Raw genomic sequence first — 22,022 nt, forward strand, 5'->3', positions numbered from 1 at the left:
AATTTCCAAACATTACATCCGAAATGTTTGTAAACGTAAACAATCGTTCTGAAAATAGCTGTGATATTTTAGTACAAATATTTCCGTTAAAAATCTGAAGATAAATTACCGTAAATGTTAACACGCAATTGTAAACAAAGTACAAATATGAATTGTGTAATATAAGGTTGCCATTTTGAGATGCTTCAACATTCACATTTTTACTCAAGAACAAATATTTTAATTTTCAACTTTAAACAATTGTGAATTACCGCAATATTGGGTGGATTTATCGTTTTCCCCGTGTGAGGTAACGAAGTTATAGTTTATATAAAAAATCGTGAACATTTTGTTTCTACTGTATCTTTCAGCTTGGAGCTAATTTTTGCGGTCCTGACGTCTTGGGTGCGAAAATAAGGCGACTTCCAATTTTTGCATCTCTCGTTTATGTAAAAATGGTCGCCTTATATTCGGACCAATACGGTATACAATGTAGTATTGAAAACTAATTCATGCAATGAGCAAATTAAACATATATATATATATATATATATATCTCAATGCGATCATATATGTTTTTTAATTTTTAACTGTTAGCTACAATTATCTGTTCCTAGGTTTTTTTTTAAAAAACATGTAACCAGCCAACAGTTTTTTGTAAGTTGGTGTTCTTCAGATTTACTTTTAATTTACTAGCTGAGAAAATTTTATGAAAACAAACATGGGATCAATCTTTACCCTTTAGTTGGTTCTCATTGATTAAAAAAACTTTGTGTTATACGTATCTTACTCATGCCATACTTGGTTTCTATACATTTTTCTTTATAGTTGCCCATTAATATGTTGCCATGATGAACAGGGTGTATACAGAAATACCTGAAATACTAGTCATTAAAGTCACGGAAAAGAAACGTAACTGAAGGATTGGTCACGAAAAGGTTCTAAAGTGAACCATATTGGTATTCATCTCATTCACGTTGATTAAAAAATTTGTACACATTGATGACTGTCATATGTTTGGTTGGTATGTAATGGCAAAAAACATTTTATACATACAGCAAAACCCCTTATTTGCACTTTTCATGCGAACAAAGTAAAAAAGTGTAAAAAGCGGGAAAGTGTAAATAAAGGTAAAAGTAAGAAATACGTTAAAGTTAATTAAAATACAGTCGCATCCTAAAGCGTTCATAACAAATACGGGCTACATTACACATACACATTGAACCACAGTAAAAAAATTAAAAAAAAAAGGGCCTCAAATTGGAAATTTACCGTCAATAGCGTGCCGTGCGCGGAGAAAGGTCATTGTACTTGATCAGCTGTTGTTACGGCGCGGCGTAGCCGCCGGCTGGCTCTCTCTGATCTCTGAGCTGCGCATGCGCAGTATAACTCACTCAACGCTCCGCCCAGACTCGCGACCTTCCATCAGCAGCCAGCCAATAGATACGAGCTTAGCGGAAAAAAATATAAGCTCCACCTCCCGTGTACCAGTTTTGTCCAGTTCTAATACCAGTTTATTGGTATACGCACCAGTTTTGTCGCTGCCGTGACATGTTTAAGTTTACGTTCATTTTGATGTCATGATAACAATAATTAATTATTTATGATCCCCAGAAATAAATGGAAAGTTTAAAAAATATGTGTCAACTGTACAATATTTCCGAAATTATAAAATACGTATAAAACAGTTACCAAGACTCCGCTCATTTTATCTATGTAGTTTGTCTCGTACCAGTATTTCGGCTAAGTTGTGACATGAATATAGTATCGCAACTTACAAGCAGCCCCGTAAAGTCGTAATATTCCCGACATTTCCGGTACGTTTATACATTCATGAGTTTACATTTTTCCCCAAGTACATTTTAGATTGTCTCCTGCTATATATACTTGTACTTTTACACGCCTAGGCTAAAATTATTATATGTTTAGAAATAAAAGCAACTTTTCATATTATAAAATATGTATATTTTGCGATTTAAAATGTTCATTGCCGACTATAAACGTTAAGTTTTTCACAATGTTTTTAGGCCTACTATGGTTGTTACGTGACGTAAATAGCGGAATGGATTTGATTTTTGAGACGTAATTCGCGTGAAAGTATTGTATTGGACTGTATGGGAACTAAACTGGACATGAAGAATATAGTGCAAATAATGGGAAAACGTAAGTAACGTTAACGTAAATAAGGGGTTTCGCTGTATTTGAAAAGGAACTAATCCGGTGTGTTGGGTTTAAGATGCAGTTGTTTGTGGATTGATGTGTAGATGTGATGGGTTGTTGTTGTTCTCGTGTGGGGCAGTGGGCAGCGCGGTGCAGGCGGGCCCTCCGGACCTGCCCCCCCGCTCCTGCAGCCCGGCCGTGCTCCCCCACGGCGGGGGCGGGGTGTCGTCGGCATCGTGGCACGGCCAGCAGCCGGCCCCCGGGGTAGAGAGCCCCGTGCCGCTGGGGCGCAGCCACAGCGCGGTCATGGTGCCTCCCGCCGCCGACGCGGCCGTCTCCACCACCATCACGCCTCCCCCCAACGTGTCCGTGCCCGCCGCCAAGCTCGCCGAGAGGATGCGGCACGAGGTCACTACCGTCACGCGTCGTATTCCCAGTGTTTTTACTAACCACTTTGCCGTAAGATTTTAACTCAAACAAAAATTTTGAAATCCAAAACAAAGTACCTATATAAAATAACTGTAAATGATTGCTAATTTGTTTTGTAGTGAACCACAAATTTGTTTTTAAGTTGCCCTTGTAAAACAAATGTACTAGATAGAAGCTATGTTGCAATAATTCGCCATCTGATGAAAAAACATAAAATATACCCCTAGCATAAAGATGTAATGCTTGTTTAGTGGAACATCTGTAGGAAAATTACCCTCGAACAAAAAAGAATTTGGCCTTTGTGAATATAAGTTTTTGGTATGAATTGAATAAGAATAGCATATTATTCTGAAATACAAATATTGAATTTGAATATTAAAAATAAAAATGAAATACCACTATATATGTATATTTTTCCCCTTCCGAATTATGTAATAAATACTTAAGGAAATAAAAAGGTAAATATGTAGTGAATTTTGGCTAGGCCAAGTAAGGAAATATAAAAGGGAAAATATGTAGTGAATTTTGGCTAGGCCAAGTGCGGTTCCCAGGTTTTTCTGTCCCGGACCTGACCTGGAACCGACTTTTCAAATTTTAGGTTTTAGTTCCGGGCATAATTTTTATGTTTGTGTATCATACAAGAAAGGCAAACACACACATTGTCTTGCGATGCGATAACGCACAAGAAGCGTGTGTCGTGGAGGATAGTCGAAACGTGGTGGTCCGGCAGGCCAAGGACAAGAAGGAGAAGGTGGGGCTGATGCGTCGCCTCACCAGCATGAAGAAGTCCAGGTCCCCTCCGCCGGCCACCTACTCCATGGACAACCCCGTGTTCGAGGACGGCAGCGTGGTGGTCAGCCCCTCGCACCCCGTGCACGTCAGGTGCGTGACCGGCCCTCCCCTCCCCTCCCATCCCGGCCGGCCTGCATGCGAGCTCTGGATCCTTGCTCGTGCGAGTGGTGGATGGCCGTCGGGATGACGTTTTTGTGCAGAGTGACGGGAAAGGAATTGATAAGATACCTGTAAAATTCGCGATTTCAAATCCCCAAAGGATGGACTCCACGATCCTCTATGCACTCGTGCAAATTACATCTGCTGATCGGTTGCCGACCCCGTAACACCTGTTGACTGGAACGATCGTGATTCCGCTGATTCTTCTGTTGAAGATTTTTCATTGTCGCCCAGAGCCCTTCAGATAAACTGTAGCCCGGTCACATGAAGCAAAATAATGTCAAAAGTATTTGGACTCTATCCCATCGCGGAATGAACCCGCGATTTTTTCAGGTCTTCTAGAAATTGATTATTGATGGGCCAGTCGAAACCTCGTGTATGCTGTATTTGCAGGCGTATGGATCACACATTGCGTGGCAGTTTATTGTTTTTAAACATGTAATGCGATTCTTATGCAAATTCATAACTTAAGGTAAAAAAAAGAATATTTTTTAAATGCAGTGTGTTTTTGTGTGTTTGTGTAAATAACTATCCTGTGTTGGGTTTTAATAAATATGTTATGAGATTGTATAAATCGTGTGGTTAAAATATCAGATTAGTGCTTGAAAAGCACTATGAATGACGCCATTATGTTCGTCTGCCAGGCTGCCGTGCCAGTTGCCCAGCCAGCTACTTAATTCCATGGTATTCTATGGTGTATTAACTTTAATTTCTGTGGTACATGGTGTATTGGCATGCTTTTCTGTTTTATTTCTCTTTTATTGTAATCCTTCATATAATCTTGTCTGTTCAGTGACTTTAAAAAAGGACCATTTGTTTGTGCTCGGAGCGTGGACATGTAACAGTGTTTTTCTTGTTGGTTGGATGCGGACGAAACTTTCTCCTTGCTTGTGTGTCCAACAAAGGACAGTAAAAAATTAAGATGGCCGCCTAGACACGTTGGTGCTGGGCGCTGCTAGAATTCACCAATTTTCGGGAGAATTCTTTAACTTCCGTAGTCACGGAACATTGTCCATAGTTAGTTAAAGGTTAAAAAAAATGACCCTGTTATGAAAAAGTTATCAAAACATTGTGTTAAACTGTAATTAAAAATTTCTTGAAATTTGTTCACCAGGTATTTGTAAACATGCTAGAGAAAAGATACGTATGTAGTATGGATTTCAAATTTAATTGAAGTACAGTAGACTCCCAATCATCCGGTTGCGGATTATCCAGTTTGCGGATTAACCGTGCCATATTATACTTTCATAAACCATAAAAACAAAAATAATTTTTGACTTTTTATTTCCTTGCGTGCACAATGGCAATGGCATTTGTTTAACAATAAATACAATGCAGTGAATTAGTAATGCAACAAATTAGTAATGCAACAAATCAGCAAACAATATTTTGCTTTTCCTAAATAGCTATTTGCTTCCTTCATTGCATAATTATTACTGAAGACGCCTAAGTGTTCATCCAACGTTTATATTTCGCCATCCTGCATGTCAGCAGCAGTTCTGGAGAGAAAAGCCAGAAGCTTTCAGGGCCAGTTTACCTTGCTCCACTAGGATGCGCTAGTGGCAAATCATGGCAGACATGCATTTAGTAAACAAATGTGTTAGCAATTATGTTAAAAGGCTAAATAATTTTTGATGTGACAACGTCTAATAAATCAATGAACGCTGGCTGCACGCACGAAAAAGTGTTCCGTAACTCACATTGTCCCGTTACGATGTGTCCCGTTACGCTCATTGTACGCTTGCGCCACATCTATCTCTCTCTTCCACTCGATTGAAACAACCATCGATTTGACTTTTTCGAGGCACATTAAACTTGAAACACTCCCATTCGTTTCCTACTTTTCCTATCATCGTCCTATCCTTCACAGAATAACACAGATTGTGTTTGGGCATAGTGCTAGAACGTGTGGTGGTTTGGATATTTGAATTTGGCGCCATCGATCGTGAGTGCGCCACTGTGGCGGCCATCTTGTTCAGCAGTGCCATCTGTAAATAGTTTCGTCAGTCTTTTACCGTTTCTCCGCGTTGCTGGGCGTCATGCAGCTAAACTATTAGTTTCAATTCAGTTTTGTGAACATTTTTTGGTCCTCCGGGCCGGATATCTGTATGTTTGAGCCAGTTTATTCGGTGGATCGCATAAACAACGTAAAAGCCATTCAGATATCGGTCTTCTTTGTTCAAAAATTGACATGTGCAGTACCGTTACGAATCGCGTGCGTGACTTTATCCGGGACTATAGTGTTGTGCTATCAAGAAAATATCAGTGTATACGCAAACACTGTATTATTTGAGCTCATAAATGTACTTTACGTAATTTTGATTGCGTGCAAGCGATTATAGGCAACACGTGTGGTTTTAGGTTAGGCCTAGGTTACCTATCTTGCATTGGTTCGTGTATTGCCGGTGCGTCCGAACGTCTGCAAGACCGTTACTTAAAATGTCAAATCAAGCCAAAACACGTTTGCGCCTCGTTAAGTGCCGCATTACAAGACTTCTGACGCTCGCCGACGAAGTCGAGCGCAACCCGAGTCGCGCGGGACTTTTCAAGGCCACGTGTACCGATTTACACCAATTGAAGACAGACTTTGAAGAAAATCACATGCAACTTGCTATTCAAGCTACAGAGACCGAGTCGTTAGTGGAATCTGAAGCCAGCGAAAGGGAACTTGAGGAATTTGATGAAGCCTACTATAGGATACAGGAAGTATTTAACAAGATCACTGTTAACGAAACAGGCCAGAACAAACAACGCAATCAAATTGCCAAGACATCTTCGAACGTTAAGTTGCCGAAGCTGCAGTTGCCAGAATTCAAGGGTCTCTTGACTGACTGGCCCACATTTTATGACCTTTTCACATCCTTGGTGCATAATAATGAGGGCCTGTCAGATGTGGAGAAACACCAATACCTTCTGACATCACTATCAGGTGAGCCATTTAATCTAATAAAGACACTCCCACTGTCTAAGGAAAATTATATTCTGGCATGGCAAACTTTGGTAGATAGGTATCACAATGTCCGGGCAATTGCAAACATGCATTGGGACAAGATTGTGCAACTTCCTCGTCTGTCAATTGTTGCGCCTGACAAACTGAGAAATATGGTAGATGTTCTAAAGGAGAATCTGGGTGCCTTGAAAGTTCTGAAGTTGCCTGTTACTGAATGGAGCTTTGTGTTGCTGAATCTAATGTTACCAAAGCTTGATCCAGATACAAGAAATCAGTTTGAAATAGCACACAAAAATGTTCAAATGCCCACATTTAATCAATTGTTAGAGTTCGTGGAGCTGCAGTCTAAGGCCCTGATGATGTCAAATCACACTCCAGCTGTAGTGCCTGACGCACGCCCTTTTCCAAAGATGTCACTGCCTAAAAACCCAAATTTTAAATCCTCATTTCTAGTGACAGCAGAAGCAGAGCCCTGTAGTGCCTGTGGAGACATGCATGGACTTCACAAGTGCCCTGTTTTTACGGGTCAGTCAAGTGATGACAGGATAGAGTTTGTACGTAGGAAGATGCTGTGTTTTAACGTGAAGGATTGTAGGTCAAGAAGAAACTGTTATCACTGCGGCAGGAGACACCATTCTCTCCTTCACACTGCGGTTCCCAATCAAGAAGTGAAACTACCTGCAGGTGAATCCATCCAAGAGATTACTATGCCACAAGCAAGTCACAAGGAGGATGCTGCGACAGTGGTATCGCTAACTTCTTCAACTGCAGTTTCAACCACTGTCGTTCTAGGTACTGCTATGGTACGAGTTCAGGATGCAAGTGGAATGCTGCAAAATGTTAGAGTACTACTCGATTCAGGATCGCAGAGCTCATTTATTACCGAAGAATGTGTTCATAGGTTGGGGCTAAAGTGTCGAAGGGCTAAGGTTCCTGTTGTGGGTCTGGCTCACTCTGTTATTGTTGCTAACAGTGGTGCAGTTACTTGTTTTCTAACATCATGTAAGGGCGTAGGAACTGACGTTGTTACTGATGCTTTAGTGTTGAAGAACATAGCTGCCAATTTACCCACCATTCCCCTTCCCCACCATGTGAGAGACATGTATCGACATCTGGAACTAGCGGACCCATCTTTTGATACTCCAGGAGCAATTGATATCCTTCTTGGTGCTGATGTATATCCAGACGTGTTTGATGGTGGGCGGTACCAGCCTTCGAAGGGAGTTCCTGTAGCGTTGCACAGTATATTTGGTTGGGTTATTATGGGTAAGGTGACTCAGGTTGCAGATACTTCCAGTAGTGGTGTTGTCTCAATGTATGCGTCATCGGATACAGCCCTAACAGATACCATCCGCAAGTTCTGGGAGACCGAGGAGTTACCATCTGTCCAGCATTCCAGCCTAGAAGACACAAAATGTGAGAATCATTTTGTTGAGACTCACTCACGAAACCTCGAAGGAAGATATGTACTGAGACTACCATTTAAGGAGAGAGACCCAGATTTAGGAGATACACGTAGTCATGCAGTTAAGAGGTTACGTCAGTTGGAATCCAGACTACATCACCAACCGGAAGCCTATATCGAATATTGCAAGTTCCTCCGTGAATATGAGCAACTGGGGCACATGCATTGTCTAGATAATGCAACTGGTCAGGAACGTCGTTACTACATCCCTCATCACTATGTGTGCAAGGAATCCAGCTCAACAACAAAGTTACGAGTGGTGTTTGATGCCTCAACTCGCTCCACTTCAGGGAAGTCACTCAATGATGTTTTGATGACTGGACCCAAGCTTCAAAATGACATTGTGGACATAATCACTCACTTCCGTCTTCACCGTGTGGTATTAACTACAGACATCTGCAAAATGTATCGTCAGGTTCTCGTGCATCCAGACGATGCACCATACCAGGTAATTCTGTGGAGGGAGAACCCTGACCAACCAATACGTGAATTCCAACTTGACACTGTCACTTACGGAGTCTCAGCTGCTCCATTTATGGCGATGAGAGCCTTACAGCAACTTGCAATGGAAGAGGGTCCTCTGTATCCGATGGCAGCAAGGGTTGTGATGGATGACGTGTTTGTAGATGACATTGTGACTGGTGCAGCATCAGTCACAGAAGCTCTCGCGTTACAGCAAGAATTAATAAATCTCCTGAAACAAGGTGGTTTTGAACTAAGAAAATGGTCCAGTAATAGTAAGGCAGTTTTGGATGCAGTTCCAGAAGATCACCGGGAGAGTCCACTTAGTTTTCATGGTAGCAATGAAGTTATTAAGGTACTTGGTCTTCAATGGGATTGGAAGGCAGACGTTTTCTCATATCATGTTCAGCATGCCAGTGCAACAGTCACCAAGAGAACCATCCTTTCAGAAATTGCTAGGTTATATGATCCGCTAGGGTGGATTACTCCAGTCATCATTCGAGCCAAAATCTTTCTCCAAAGGCTTTGGTTACTGGGAGTTTCTTGGGACGACACCCCACCACTAGACTTAGTTGCTGATTGGCAGGTTTTCATTGGCCAGTTGGATGTCCTAAGCAAGCTGTCCGTACCTCGTCTTGTTTCTGCACCACAGTCAGAATACCAGCTCCATGGTTTTAGTGATGCATCCAATGAAGGTTACGCAGCTGTTGTGTATTTGCGGACTTCTAGCCACGGTGAAACAAAATCACATTTGCTTCTCGCCAAGTCACGTGTTGCACCACTGAAGACCGTCACACTTCCGCGACTTGAATTGCAGGCTGCACTCTTGCTTATCAAATTGATTGAATCACTGATCACAACACTGTCCGAGCGAATCCATATAAGTTGCATTTATGCATGGTGTGACTCGACCGTAGTGCTTGCTTGGATTAAGATTCCGCCACATCGGCTGAAAACATTTGTGGCGAACAGAGTTTCTCGTATTCAGGAGAGCAAGGTTCCGGTTCACTGGAGACATGTTTCCTCTGCTGAAAATGCTGCAGACTGTGCATCAAGAGGACTCTCACCCAAGGAGCTTCTAACACACCCACTTTGGTGGACTGGGCCAAGTTGGTTGACAGCAGAGGTGGATTTATGGCCCAGTCAAGGATATACCAGTTCAGAGGAAGGTAAAGAGGAGTTGAAGGCAATCACGCTAGTCTCATTGGTTGGTCAGTGTATACCGAACATTCTTAACATCCTTTGTAGGTTTTCGTCCTGGTCACGACTGCAAAGAGTACTTGCGTACGTGTTGAGATTTGCATTAAATTTAAAGGTTTCAAGGGAGTTGCGACACACAGGTCCTCTCACTGTAGCAGAAATTGACGCTGCCAAGAAGGTGTGTTTGAAGCAGCTTCAGCAAGAGAATTTCAAATTAGAGTTTGATTGTTTGGCTGCAGCTCGCGAATGTTCTTCTGGAATTAAAAGACTACAGCCATTCATTGACGCTGATGGGATCATCCGTGTAGGTGGACGCCTGCAGAATTCACATGTAGCCTATGAAATGAAACATCAAGTCCTGCTTCCCAAAAGGAGTTTTGTGACAGAAATGATTATTGACTACTATCATGTCTTACACCTTCATGCTGGCCCCAGTGCCACACATGCTGCAATTCGGTGTGAGTACTGGATAGTGGCAGGTAGAGGAGCTGTCAAGACTAGGATACACGCTTGTGTAAAATGTTACAGATTCAGAGCCACCAATGTGCAGCCATCCATGGGAAATCTTCCACCAAGTCGAGTGCAACAAACAAGACCATTTCTGAATGTGGGTGTTGACTATGGGGGCCCTTTCCAAGTCAGGCTTTCGAATGGTCGAAACAGTCGTTCATCCAAGGCCTACCTGTGCTTATTCATATGCTTAGCAACTAAGGCAGTACACTTGGAAGTTGTTTCATCATTGAGTACCACTGCCTACTTAAATGCCTTTTTCAGATTCGTGGCTAGGCGTGGACTCTGTAAGGCTGTTTTTTCAGATTGTGGAACCAACTTCATAGGGGCACGTCGCTACTTCAATGACCTTCAAAGGTACCTGAGGAACACCTCTAACTGGCATTGTGTGGCAGACACTCTGGCTACTCGTGGGATTCAGTGGAACCTCAATCCTCCATCTGCGCCACATTTTGGAGGCCTGTGGGAGGCAAGCATCAAGTCTGCGAAGTACCATCTCAAGAGAGTCGTTGGCCAGCAGATACTCACGTTTGAAGAGCTGTCGACTTTGTTCACTCAAATTGAAGCTGTCCTCAATTCACGTCCACTCTGTGCCATTTCATCAGATCCAAATGACGTGGAGGCCCTTACGCCAGCACATTTCCTTGTTGGCACTTCTCTGACATCTCCTCCAGCTGCAGACCTCACGGAAATTCAGACCAACAGATTAGACAGATGGCAGCTGGTACAAAGTGCATCACAGCACTTCTGGCAGCGGTGGCACAAGGAATATTTGCACACACTACAACCACGTGGCAAGTGGACCAAAAGCGAAGGTGACCTGCAGGTTGGTGACCTTGTCCTCATCAAAGAAGACCACCTTCCACCCCTGCAGTGGCAACTCGGCCGCGTCGCAACCCTACATCCTGGTCAGGATGGTGTGTCAAGAGTAGCTACTATCAAACAGCAGCATCGAGTGGTGAAGCGGCCAGTGATAAAATTGTGTCGGTTGCCAGTCAACTAAGAACCAGTGTAGTGAAACATAAAAAATGTTATTTTTGGTGGGCGGTATGTTTGGGCATAGTGCTAGAACGTGTGGTGGTTTGGATATTTGAATTTGGCGCCATCGATCGTGAGTGCGCCACTGTGGCGGCCATCTTGTTCAGCAGTGCCATCTGTAAATAGTTTCGTCAGTCTTTTACCGTTTCTCCGCGTTGCTGGGCGTCATGCAGCTAAACTATTAGTTTCAATTCAGTTTTGTGAACAGATTGGAAGAAGTTAAATAGCAAACATGTATAAAAGTTATAGTTAAAATAATCTCTTCGTTAAAGTAATAAACATATTTTTTGAATTAATGAGTGCAAATAAAAGAAAATTTATAATTTAATTGTAGGTTTCATTTCACTCCTTTGTATCCATACAAAATAGTGATAGTTCAATAAAAATTATTCAATTTTATTCATAAAAGTATGCAATCATTTTATCAATGTTTTGTTATAACGTCACGTTAAACGGTTAAACTATCGCTGTAAACCGACTTTACGGACAACCAATTTTTCTAATAATAGAGAACATTAAGTTTATGCTTTTTAAATTCTAATTAGAACTGAAATATATCTCCTATATCAATAACATTATTATTTTGTAACTCAGAAATGTTGGTAGCACTTACATAAGAATGTTATGCCCAAGCCTTATTATGTAAATATTATGCAGTATGTAAATTATTAAATTTAATTTTAGCTGGAATAATCTTAAAAGATTATTTAATATTTATTTAAATGTACACCTAATGTATGGAGACATACATATATTAGTACAGTAAAATAATTTTAACAGAAGTACTGTCTTGATTAAAATGGTAGTCAGCAAGCACATTTTCCTTATTCGAAAACAAATTGTTTTAATTAAAATACTCTTATTGAAACAATTGTATTTGACTAGCACTGTATTCAATAGATCTCTGTTTTAGTGGAACGAATTAGGGTGTTACTTTAAGGGATGGTTGTTACAGTGTTTGTCTAGGTAGTAAATTTAAAAAATTTCAATTAGTTTTTTTTTTCCTGACATTGCCTTAATTGTGTTTTTTTTATATCCGTGGACCCCTAGCCAATCATTACCCTGGATAATCGGGAGTCTACTGTAGTTGCAAATATTTTTATGAGAGATTGTTATTGAGTCAGTGTAGGAGGGGGGAAAAAAGTAAAGGATATTGATGAGAAAAAAAATGTGTGCTTGGAGTCCACGCATGACAGAAGTAAGACTTCTTGCTGATATAATAATTGAGAGTAAAAAGAATGAGGGTATGAACTAGAAAAAAAATTGAAGTAGTAGTCAAACCCAAGCCGAATTTGCCAGAATTCCGTAGCATCACTGCTTGCGTTATTTCGACCTCTCCCCTGCAGTCTCCTCTTCTGACTGTTACAAAATTTAATAGCTTTATGACCATCAAATATTTAAATATGCAAAATAACGATTTGTAGATTACCGGAGAACAATAATTTTTCTTTTCTCGAATACAAAATATACATTTAAATCATGCACAACTAGTATGTAGCATGCAACGCTACGCACCTAACCCTTCCTTTTGCCGTCTTCCCTTTCGACCGCTAGCGCCTGCGTTGGGAGTGGCGTCGCCGCTGACGTGGACTCCTCAACTCCCAGTTCCCTCGCCACGTACCTAACTATTCCCGTTCATGCGATCAGAATTTTCGAAATGCTTGAAAATTGTAGCCCCCTCAGCAGTGGCGGATCCAGGATTTTGGTTCGGGGAGGGGCTTGACCCAGCTGAGGCTAGGCTTTATCAAGGCAAACACTAAAACAATAGTGGACCCGGATGCTTTTGGAGGGGGCTTGAGCCCCTTAGGCCCCCCTCTCTGGATCCACTACTGCCCCTCAGCAAAGAAGTTCACTTCGTTGTGGTGGTGGTGGTGGTTTGTGTCGTGTTGCATGGGGACCGCCGGTGGGAGGTTGTGGTCACGCGTGTGTGTGTTTGTGTGTTGTGTCCCTCACCCTCACGTGCCCCCCCCCCCCCCGCCCCCCGCCACCCCGCTGTGCAGGTCCGGCTCGTGCCCCAGCCAGCTGCTGCAAGTCCTGCCGGTAGACGCTAGCTCCGCGCACCACCGCGTGTTCGGCTTGTCCGGGTCACAGAGGCTAAAGCACAAAGAGCGCACCAGTATAGTCACGGCTAACCTGGCCCAGCCTGCAAGGTTGGTGTTTCTTTCCTGCACCCTTTGTTGCGCATTTTGCACGCCTCGCACGTTTTGTGTCTCTTCCTTCCGGCACAAGAGTGCACGCTGATTCACGGTGTGTGGTGTACTGTGGTGTGTTTTTTTTTTTTTCCCAGGGGATTCCGTGAAACCTGGTCTTGAATTTCCTTTGTTCTCCTACCCATGTATACCAATTAAACTTATTTATTTTAAGGATGGGCCAATCAAATCCTTGTATCCTCAAACACCATCGAATCTTCTGCATTCGAGGAAAAAGATTTTAAAAAAGCTATGTGAGGCAAGGAATGTATTAAATTTAAGCTCTAACTAGTACCTGTGTTGGTGATCTAGACCACGTTATTAATCTCTACAGAAAATATTTGACACCAGCTAAAATTCTCTGGGAGAATTTTTATGAGACAAAAATTTTTTTTTTTGATGTCTTAAACATGTAAATACACTATTTTAATGTTAAATAAAAATTGGATTGGTTGAACCTTCAAAAATTAAAATTTCCATTTTGTTATGCTTATATATTTTTTTTCCTGCCTGGATCTAGATTCTTAGTCGAGGCTCTCTTTTAAGAATTGAATTTGAAATTTAGATTTTAAGAAATGTGAATTCGACCCATCACTACTTTACGCGCATCATGTCAGGTTGAAGACTTCAAAACCATTGTCCATTAGTATTGCATGTTTTGTGAACGTCCTGACTCTTTACTAATCTTAACGAAATTGCTTTTAACCAAATTTGATAAACTAGTTCCAACCATAATCATCTGGAAAACGCAATGACGACAGCTTGAAATAATTTTTATTTTAAATTAAATAGTGTTTAATCAACTCTAATGCTCTTTTTCTGTTCATGCACCAAACTGTTTTCTCGTAGTATTTAATAAGATTATTTGATTAACTGAACTACCTTCGTATCAATAATCCATTTAAAAATTTTTTTTTACAATTACCAACAAGTATTTTTGTGTGGCAATGAATTATTCAATACCTTTGCATGGAATTGTAGTGAAAAATCTTTAATCTGGCACCTTCAGGACCACAGCTATGCCAGGTTATCGATTTTACAGTATCATTGAACGTCAATATAACTGACAATATAAAATTTTTAAAATGTGAAATTTAACCTTCTAGTAGTCAACAGGAAACACTAGGCTTGTGTGAAGCTTTGACTAAGCGAATCAATCAAAGCTCTTTTTAATATTTGCTGTTCGTTTTATTTGAAGCATGGGTTGTGATGCAAAGTTTTGGGTCTGTGAAGCTTCATACATTTGTTGCAAAGCTTTAAAACATAGTATTTTATTGTAATGTATTTGTTTTGCTTCAGTTAAGTTGGTTATTTTATAATTTTTATTGAATGATATTATAAATTGGTTAATCATTTAATCAGTTCAAACATTACAAACTTTAAATATTTTTTTTTGCTTAAATCATGTATTTTATAAAATAAGTGAAATACAGCTTCGTCGAGAGCAATATTCACCATTTGATTCGAATTGGCCAATATTTTAAACATTTTATTTGATACTTGCTTCGCATCAAAATACTAGTATTGTACTGATATGAAAACGAACAGTAATGGTAAACTCTGAGTGAACTTTAAACGGCGGCACTGCACTAAACCAAGGTCAGTAGCTGGAATCCACCTGGAAACCGTGGAATGCTGGAATGAAGTCCGTTCAGTGTCGAGAATTGTAGTTATCGTGGCTACCTTCCTCTATTCCTCGTGTGTGTTGTAACTCGTGTAGTAATTGTCGTTCTGATAGGGTTGGCGAAACTACACCGGCCTGCAGTAGCCACCATCGCAAGTCGAACTCTCTGGATGCCGACTCCAGTGATGCCTCCAGGAAAGCTAACAAGCCACAGACTGTGCCGGTGAGAGAAAGGTGAGCCCGGAATGAAGTTGTAGCTTTAAGGTGGGATTGGACTAGCGTAATACTTAAGTACCATCAGATCTTTAGTGTTCAAAAGATTTGGTATTCTATGAAAAAGAGCCATTCAAAGAAAAATATTTTAAGGGAGGTAAATTCAGAACTTGAACCACTAGCACCTGTGTAGTCGACAAGGACTGCATTATTTATCTCTGCAGAAGATACCAAAGAAATGCTTATACTTGCCACCAGCAACATTGCTCCAGGAATTCACATGGAACAGTAGTTTGACACACAAAGATTGGTTTGCATCACAAACATATATTGTATTTACCTGAAAATAATGAAACTCTGAATAGCAAGCGACCCCAAATGTTTTGATGGTGAGTTGACGAAAAAAGACTTTATCGATTGGAAATAGTGATATAAGAAAATAGCACTTGAAAATTATTGAAATAATAAAATTTATTCCATATTTATTATATCCTTTCTGGCAACATCTTTGTCAGTAAAGTGATTTACATGGTCTCATCTGAAACACCAAGCTGCAGTTAAAACAAAAATAGTGTTTTATGACTTGTTCAAAAACAGGCTGTTTTGAAAGCAAAGAATGTGATGGCAGGGGTTGTTTCATGGTCTGTGCCCATCAATAGTCTCTGGGTGGAACGACCAGGAGGTGGGTGTTGCACGGTATCTTTGTTGCAGGGATTGTGTGGGGGCACTGTGCCCATCAATATTCTCTAAGTGGAACGACCAGGAGGTGGGTGTTGCAGGGATTGTGTGCGGGCACTGTGCCCATCAATATTCTCTAAGTGGAACGGCCAGTAGGTGGGTGTTGCAGGGATTGTGTGCGGGCACTGTGCCCATCAGTAGTCTGGGTGGAACAACCAGGAGGTTGGTGTTGCACGGTATCTGAGTTGCAGGGATTGTGTGCGGGCACTGTGCCCATCAGTATAGTCGCCGCACGGTAAGTTCATACTTTTAGGAAGCCCTGCTTCAAGCTGGGATCTATTTTCAAGGTGACTATGTATCCTTCGGCCAAATATCAACAATAACATTGCCATGTGGAAAACCATGTGACTACCACATGGCAATGTTTTGGTTGGGTAACTGTCAAATAGGGATGTAATTAATGGATAATAAAATTACACTGCAATTTTTATAATTGGTTATTTGTCAATAGAAAATGTCATAACACAATGTTTAACAATTCAAATATTAAATATAAAAAAATCTAAGCAAATTTTTATAGTTTAGAGTTTAAACCCAGCGTGGTGCTGTGTCTTCACATAATATCTATAAAAATTGATGTTAAGTTTTACTAAAGAAATTTTGCTGCTTCGAGATTACTATATCACAAAGTGCTATGGTTGAAAGCATGAAAATTATGTCAGTATCGTTTATGAAGAATTTAACTTTAAGAAATTATTCAGTATGAGGTAGCTATGTAAACTGTTAGTTTCCTAAAGCCGTGAGTGCCAGGCACATCACTGCCATTACATCGAGAGGTCATTTGTGAATAGAAAATAACAAGTTAGTAACACTTTTCTGGCACTACGAACCGAGTCAAGTATCAGTTAAAGGTTACGGCTAACCTACATGTTTTTTGTAATTAGAGGCATTATTTTCTATCAAGCAGAATAAATTTTAAATTCAAATTCTAAGTTATACATTAAACATTTCTGTAAGTGTGTACAGTAGAACCCCGATTTAACGAAGTGCTATGGTTACCGAAAATGTTTACTCTAAATCGATGTTTCGTTAAATCCGATTTTCCGATTTTCAATGACCCCCGCACTCATTATCGCGTCCCTACCGTTTCCATATCGTAGACAGGGTCGACGCTGATATCTTGTGCTGCCGTGCTATCTCAGACTTCGTCAACTTTACATCTTCAACGTCTTTTAATCTCGCTCGTACGGCCCCCGGTTCGTACGTACACCTCGGTCGTACATACAAATTTTCAGAAACCGTGAAAAATGAGGCATAAAATAAAAGTTTAAAAATATGTAAAGTGTAAGAAATACGTTAAAGTGTATTAAAATACAGTCGCAACCTGCAGCGTTTATAACAAATACGAGCTACATACACATTGCGTCACAGTAAAAAATAAAAAATAAAAAAATTGGCCGCAAATTGATGGAAAATTTCCGTCAATAGCGCGCCGTACGCGGAGAAAGGTCATTGTACTCGGTCAGCTGCTATTACAGCGCGGCGTAGCCGCCGGCTGACACTCTTTGTTCGCTGAGCTGCGCAGCACTTATAAAAAACGTATTCCAAAAACTAAACACCGCGCACAAAGCTCTTACTGAGAATAATAAAGCTGTAGCAAACCGTATGTATGTATTCGGTACCGAGTAACAGGTGCGCCATCTAGTAACGAGTAACGAAACATTACACACGGCTGCATCTCGTTACTCGCATTTTTCGTATGTTTTACGCATGCGCGCGCATATTCGATGAATTTGCGTTACAAAGAACGATGTTTGTTTATTAAGTAAAGTATAATTTGGAAATTCGTCGTCAAAGTTTTTTACTGTTTATTAAAGGTATTGTGTGTGTAGACAAAGTTTGAGATTGGAACAGAAACAACGTAAGAAAGCATTGTTTACAAATTAGAAATATGTTTTTATTATCGCGTATTTTCACGTTTTTTTTTTGTTCTTATCTTAAAAGAGATAGTATAAAAAAGCCGCTCTAATGAGATTTAATTGTTTCTTGGTTAACAAAAACTGTTAATTATCAAATATTGTTAATTGTTTATAAAAAATTTATTATTATTATTTATGCGACGTCATACTGTACGCGTACGCAATACGACTCGATTCGTTGCTGCAACATAACATAGCTTGTTATGCGGTATCAGAAGTAACGAGTAATGTAACGTGATACGATAGTAACGAGTACTAATTGTTATAGTAACGAATACATACGGGGACGCTTTTTTTCGTTACTTTTACACCTCTAGAGAATAATGATAATGGTGTATTGGTGTGACGTGGTCACAAGTTGAAAAAACCTGGAGGATGGGAAAGGGAATATTTGGAAACGTGTGATTATTGGCTAGCACTGTTACTATGCGGGCGTGTTTGGAAGATAACGTGGTGAGTCAAGCCAGGGATATTGATGGGGGAGGGGGATGCGGACAAAGAAACCCTTCATGACGTCATGTGTCGCGGACAGTCTATCTATCCAGGCGCGCGCAATGGCACGCACCTATGCAATTCAATTACAGCGCCCGCAGTTTTTAAGCAATTTGAACAACTTTTTTAATTTTTTCGTATTTGGACAGATGATGCAAAGGCACATATTAATATGTAGTACCTCCATTCTATTACTGACACCACAAAGTGTAATTTTTAATAAGATTCCATTACTATTTACTTTCATTTTTTGGAAATTTATATTATTATTTTATTAAATTGGTGTTTTTTTGATGGTTCCTGAAAACCTTTACGTTAAATCGCTGTTTTCGTTAAATCCGTGTTCGCAAAATCGGGGTTCTACTGTATTTTTATGTGTCTATGTGGTTTGTCTCATATAAAAACTATATCACTTAAGTATGTACAATGCAGAAAAGAAAAGAAATTGTTGCCATAAAAAACTTAACTTAAGAATCTGTAACAAAATAAATATATTAAATAAATCGAAACTCAGCAATAAATTATCACTACCATCAATATTATGTTATATCCTGTAATCAAAACTGTTTACACTGCAAGGGTTACTGTTGTGAGGATAATTTTCTTAATGTATTATATTCATTATGCAATGATCTATAGGCCTAATGTATGTATATCTAATTCAAAACAATTTACTACTCAGGTTCATGAAATATATGTGCAATTGGCTTATAATATAAATGTATGTGTATATTTATCCTCAAACTTATGCTTTATTTTGTTTATTGTACTGACAACTACTTTTAAGTGAGCCTACGTGCTGAAAAAATGAAGGTTTAATAATAACAAACAAACAAAAAAAACATTCCATATAGAAGTTACACTGGTGACTTACATGTATGCAAAGTAACTGTGACAAAGTATGTATTAACCCATGCAAAAAATAAATTCCAAGGACATTATAAAAAAATTAATCTTAGATTTTAAAAAATGCAAAAAAGCCTACATATTATATCGTCCACTAGAATTGATACTGTAATAAAACTGATGAAGCTATCAGTATTTTTATCAAAAATCTACTAATAGTGTGTGTACTAGCCAAAAAGAATTAGCTACCAACTACAATGTAAAAATTCCTACCTACGCAAACTCAAATGGATCATTAAATGCAGCTTAAAAGCAATAATTTAAAAAAAAAATTATCATACCGATTTTATAATCTCTAATGTTTACCAAACATACGGGTATTTTTCGCAAAACAAAAGATTATAATAATTTTCAGAAAGACTGCACTAAAATGTAAACACAATTATACATTTTTTACTTGAATTAAATTAATAATATACATTAATTGCTATTTTTTTGTCATTGAACCTCCTCCTCCTTGATGTTGTGGGTTGAAAATTCTTACAAATGAAAGAAAACGCTACGCATTGTTTACACAATTATGTTTACAGTATTTAATTGTAGGCCTATACTGACCTCTAGGGACCTATGTATTATTTAATGTGCTGTCTTGAACAGCCCTGCAACCTTTTCCACGGGTGCACAGCAGATAAATCCATTACCTAATATATAACCGAAAATATAAGAACGTGTCTGTTTGTAATTTGCCCGACATTCAAAACAAGAAAGCTGCGAGGAAGGTACTTTTACACTATTTTACAAACATGCCCCAACCTAACGGAACGTTTTCACGCACATACTTTCATAACGTGTTAATTAGTCACCCACTTTTTCACGGTCGTGACGCCCAGATCTAGAAGAAATGCTGTCATTTCTGCGACATCACCCTGTTCCAGTTGACCTGTATTCATTAACATCGTAACTCTTCGTGCCACGTTGATAATATCTTGCTGTCCAGTTGTCTCCTTCTTTACATTCATTTTAATAACCTAACAAACCGTAATAACTAACACAAAGTTACACTGTAAATGAAATAGTTCACAAGTTACAATTAAGACAACCCTTTAAAATTAGAAAATTAATTAGTACACAAATACACTGGATGTTTTCGGAAAATCAGAAGTCGTTTTGAGCAAACAAGCGTTCAACATGGCTCGGGCCGACACACAGTTACGTAGGTGATTCATCCGCAACAGCTTGCAACGTCATCTGTAAACAAAATAACTTAACTTTCGTATATATTAAACAATATTACTCCAGGATCTGGAAGTAAACATATGTGAAACATTTTAAGCAATATTTATCGTTATTTCAGCTGTTCAAAATTACATACTAAGGAACTATTTCTTCAAGTGTGTAGCCAACATACCGATAAATATCGTTGCCACGCGTGTTTAAAAACTTACATATAAAATTAACAAATACAAATTATTTCAGTATTCATACACACGTACGGAAACGTAATAGCTTGATAAATTGTCGTCCTATTTTGTTTATTTATTTGTCAAACAAATTGCACAATAGTAAACCAAATATTCTTAGTTCCATTTTTCAACAGTTATTCCCAAAAGTACAAACTTACAGTGCGGCGACTATAGTCTGGGTGGAACGACCAGGAGGTGGGTGTACACTGTATCTTTGTTGCAGGGATTGTGTGGGGGCACTATGCCCAACAATATTCTCTAAGTGGAACGACCAGTAGGTGGGTGTTGCAGGGGTTGTGTGCGGGCACTGTGCCCATCAGTAGTCTGGGTGGAACAACCAGGAGGTGGGTGTACACGGTATCTTTGTTGCAGGGATTGTGTGGGGGCACTATGCCCAACAATATTCTCTAAGTGGAACGACCAGTAGGTGGGTGTTGCAGGGATTGTGTGCGGGCACTGTGCCCATCAGTAGTCTGGGTGGAACAACCAGGAGGTGGGTGTACACGGTATCTTTGTTGCAGGGATTGTGTGGGGGCACTATGCCCAACAATATTCTCTAAGTGGAACGACCAGTAGGTGGGTGTTGCAGGGATTGTGTGCGGGCACTGTGCCCATCAGTAGTCTGGGTGGAACAACCAGGAGGTGGGTGTACACGGTATCTTTGTTGCAGGGATTGTGTGGGGGCACTATGCCCAACAATATTCTCTAAGTGGAACGACCAGTAGGTGGGTGTTGCAGGGATTGTGTGCGGGCACTGTGCCCATCAGTAGTCTGGGTGGAACAACCAGGAGGTGGGTGTACACGGTATCTTTGTTGCAGGGATTGTGTGGGGGCACTATGCCCAACAATATTCTCTAAGTGGAACGACCAGTAGGTGGGTGTTGCAGGGATTGTGTGCGGGCACTGTGCCCATCAGTAGTCTGGGTGGAACAACCAGGAGGTGGGTGTACACAGTATCTTTGTTGCAGGGATTGTGTGGGGGCACTATGCCCAACAATATTCTCTAAGTGGAACGACCAGTAGGTGGGTGTTGCAGGGATTGTGTGCGGGCACTGTGCCCATCAGTAGTCTGGGTGGAACAACCAGGAGGTGGGTGTACACTGTATCTTTGTTGCAGGGATTGTGTGGGGGCACTATGCCCAACAATATTCTCTAAGTGGAACGACCAGTAGGTGGGTGTTGCAGGGATTGTGTGCGGGCACTGTGCCCATCAGTAGTCTGGGTGGAACAACCAGGAGGTTGGTGTTGCACGGTATCTTGGTTGCAGGGATTGTGTGGGGGCACTGTGCCCATCAGTAGTCTCTGGGTGAAACGACCAGGAGGTGGGTGTTGCACAGTGTCTGTGTTGCAGGGATTGTGTGTGGGCACTGCCCATCAGTAGTCTGGGTGGAACG

General features: G+C 40.3%; 1 protein-coding gene across 3 annotated transcripts in view; it reads left to right on the forward strand.

The window, feature by feature from the left end:
* Positions 1-22,022, forward strand: part of LOC134540865 (E3 ubiquitin-protein ligase SH3RF3-like) — a 69,248-nt gene that overhangs the window by 34,730 nt on the left and 12,496 nt on the right. For 2 of the 3 annotated variants that reach the window (XM_063383879.1, XM_063383878.1), the window contains exons 11-14: positions 2,279-2,547; positions 3,299-3,450; positions 13,145-13,294; positions 15,072-15,191. In XM_063383879.1, the coding sequence (XP_063239949.1) occupies positions 2,279-2,547; positions 3,299-3,450; positions 13,145-13,294; positions 15,072-15,191 (691 nt within the window). The remainder of the gene's footprint in view (positions 1-2,278; positions 2,548-3,298; positions 3,451-13,144; positions 13,295-15,071; positions 15,192-22,022) is intronic. The other variant, XM_063383881.1, reaches the window with a different exon arrangement.

This window comes from Bacillus rossius, chromosome 17, assembly GCF_032445375.1.
Source record: "Bacillus rossius redtenbacheri isolate Brsri chromosome 17, Brsri_v3, whole genome shotgun sequence".
Taxonomy (NCBI): Eukaryota; Metazoa; Arthropoda; class Insecta; order Phasmatodea; family Bacillidae; genus Bacillus; species Bacillus rossius.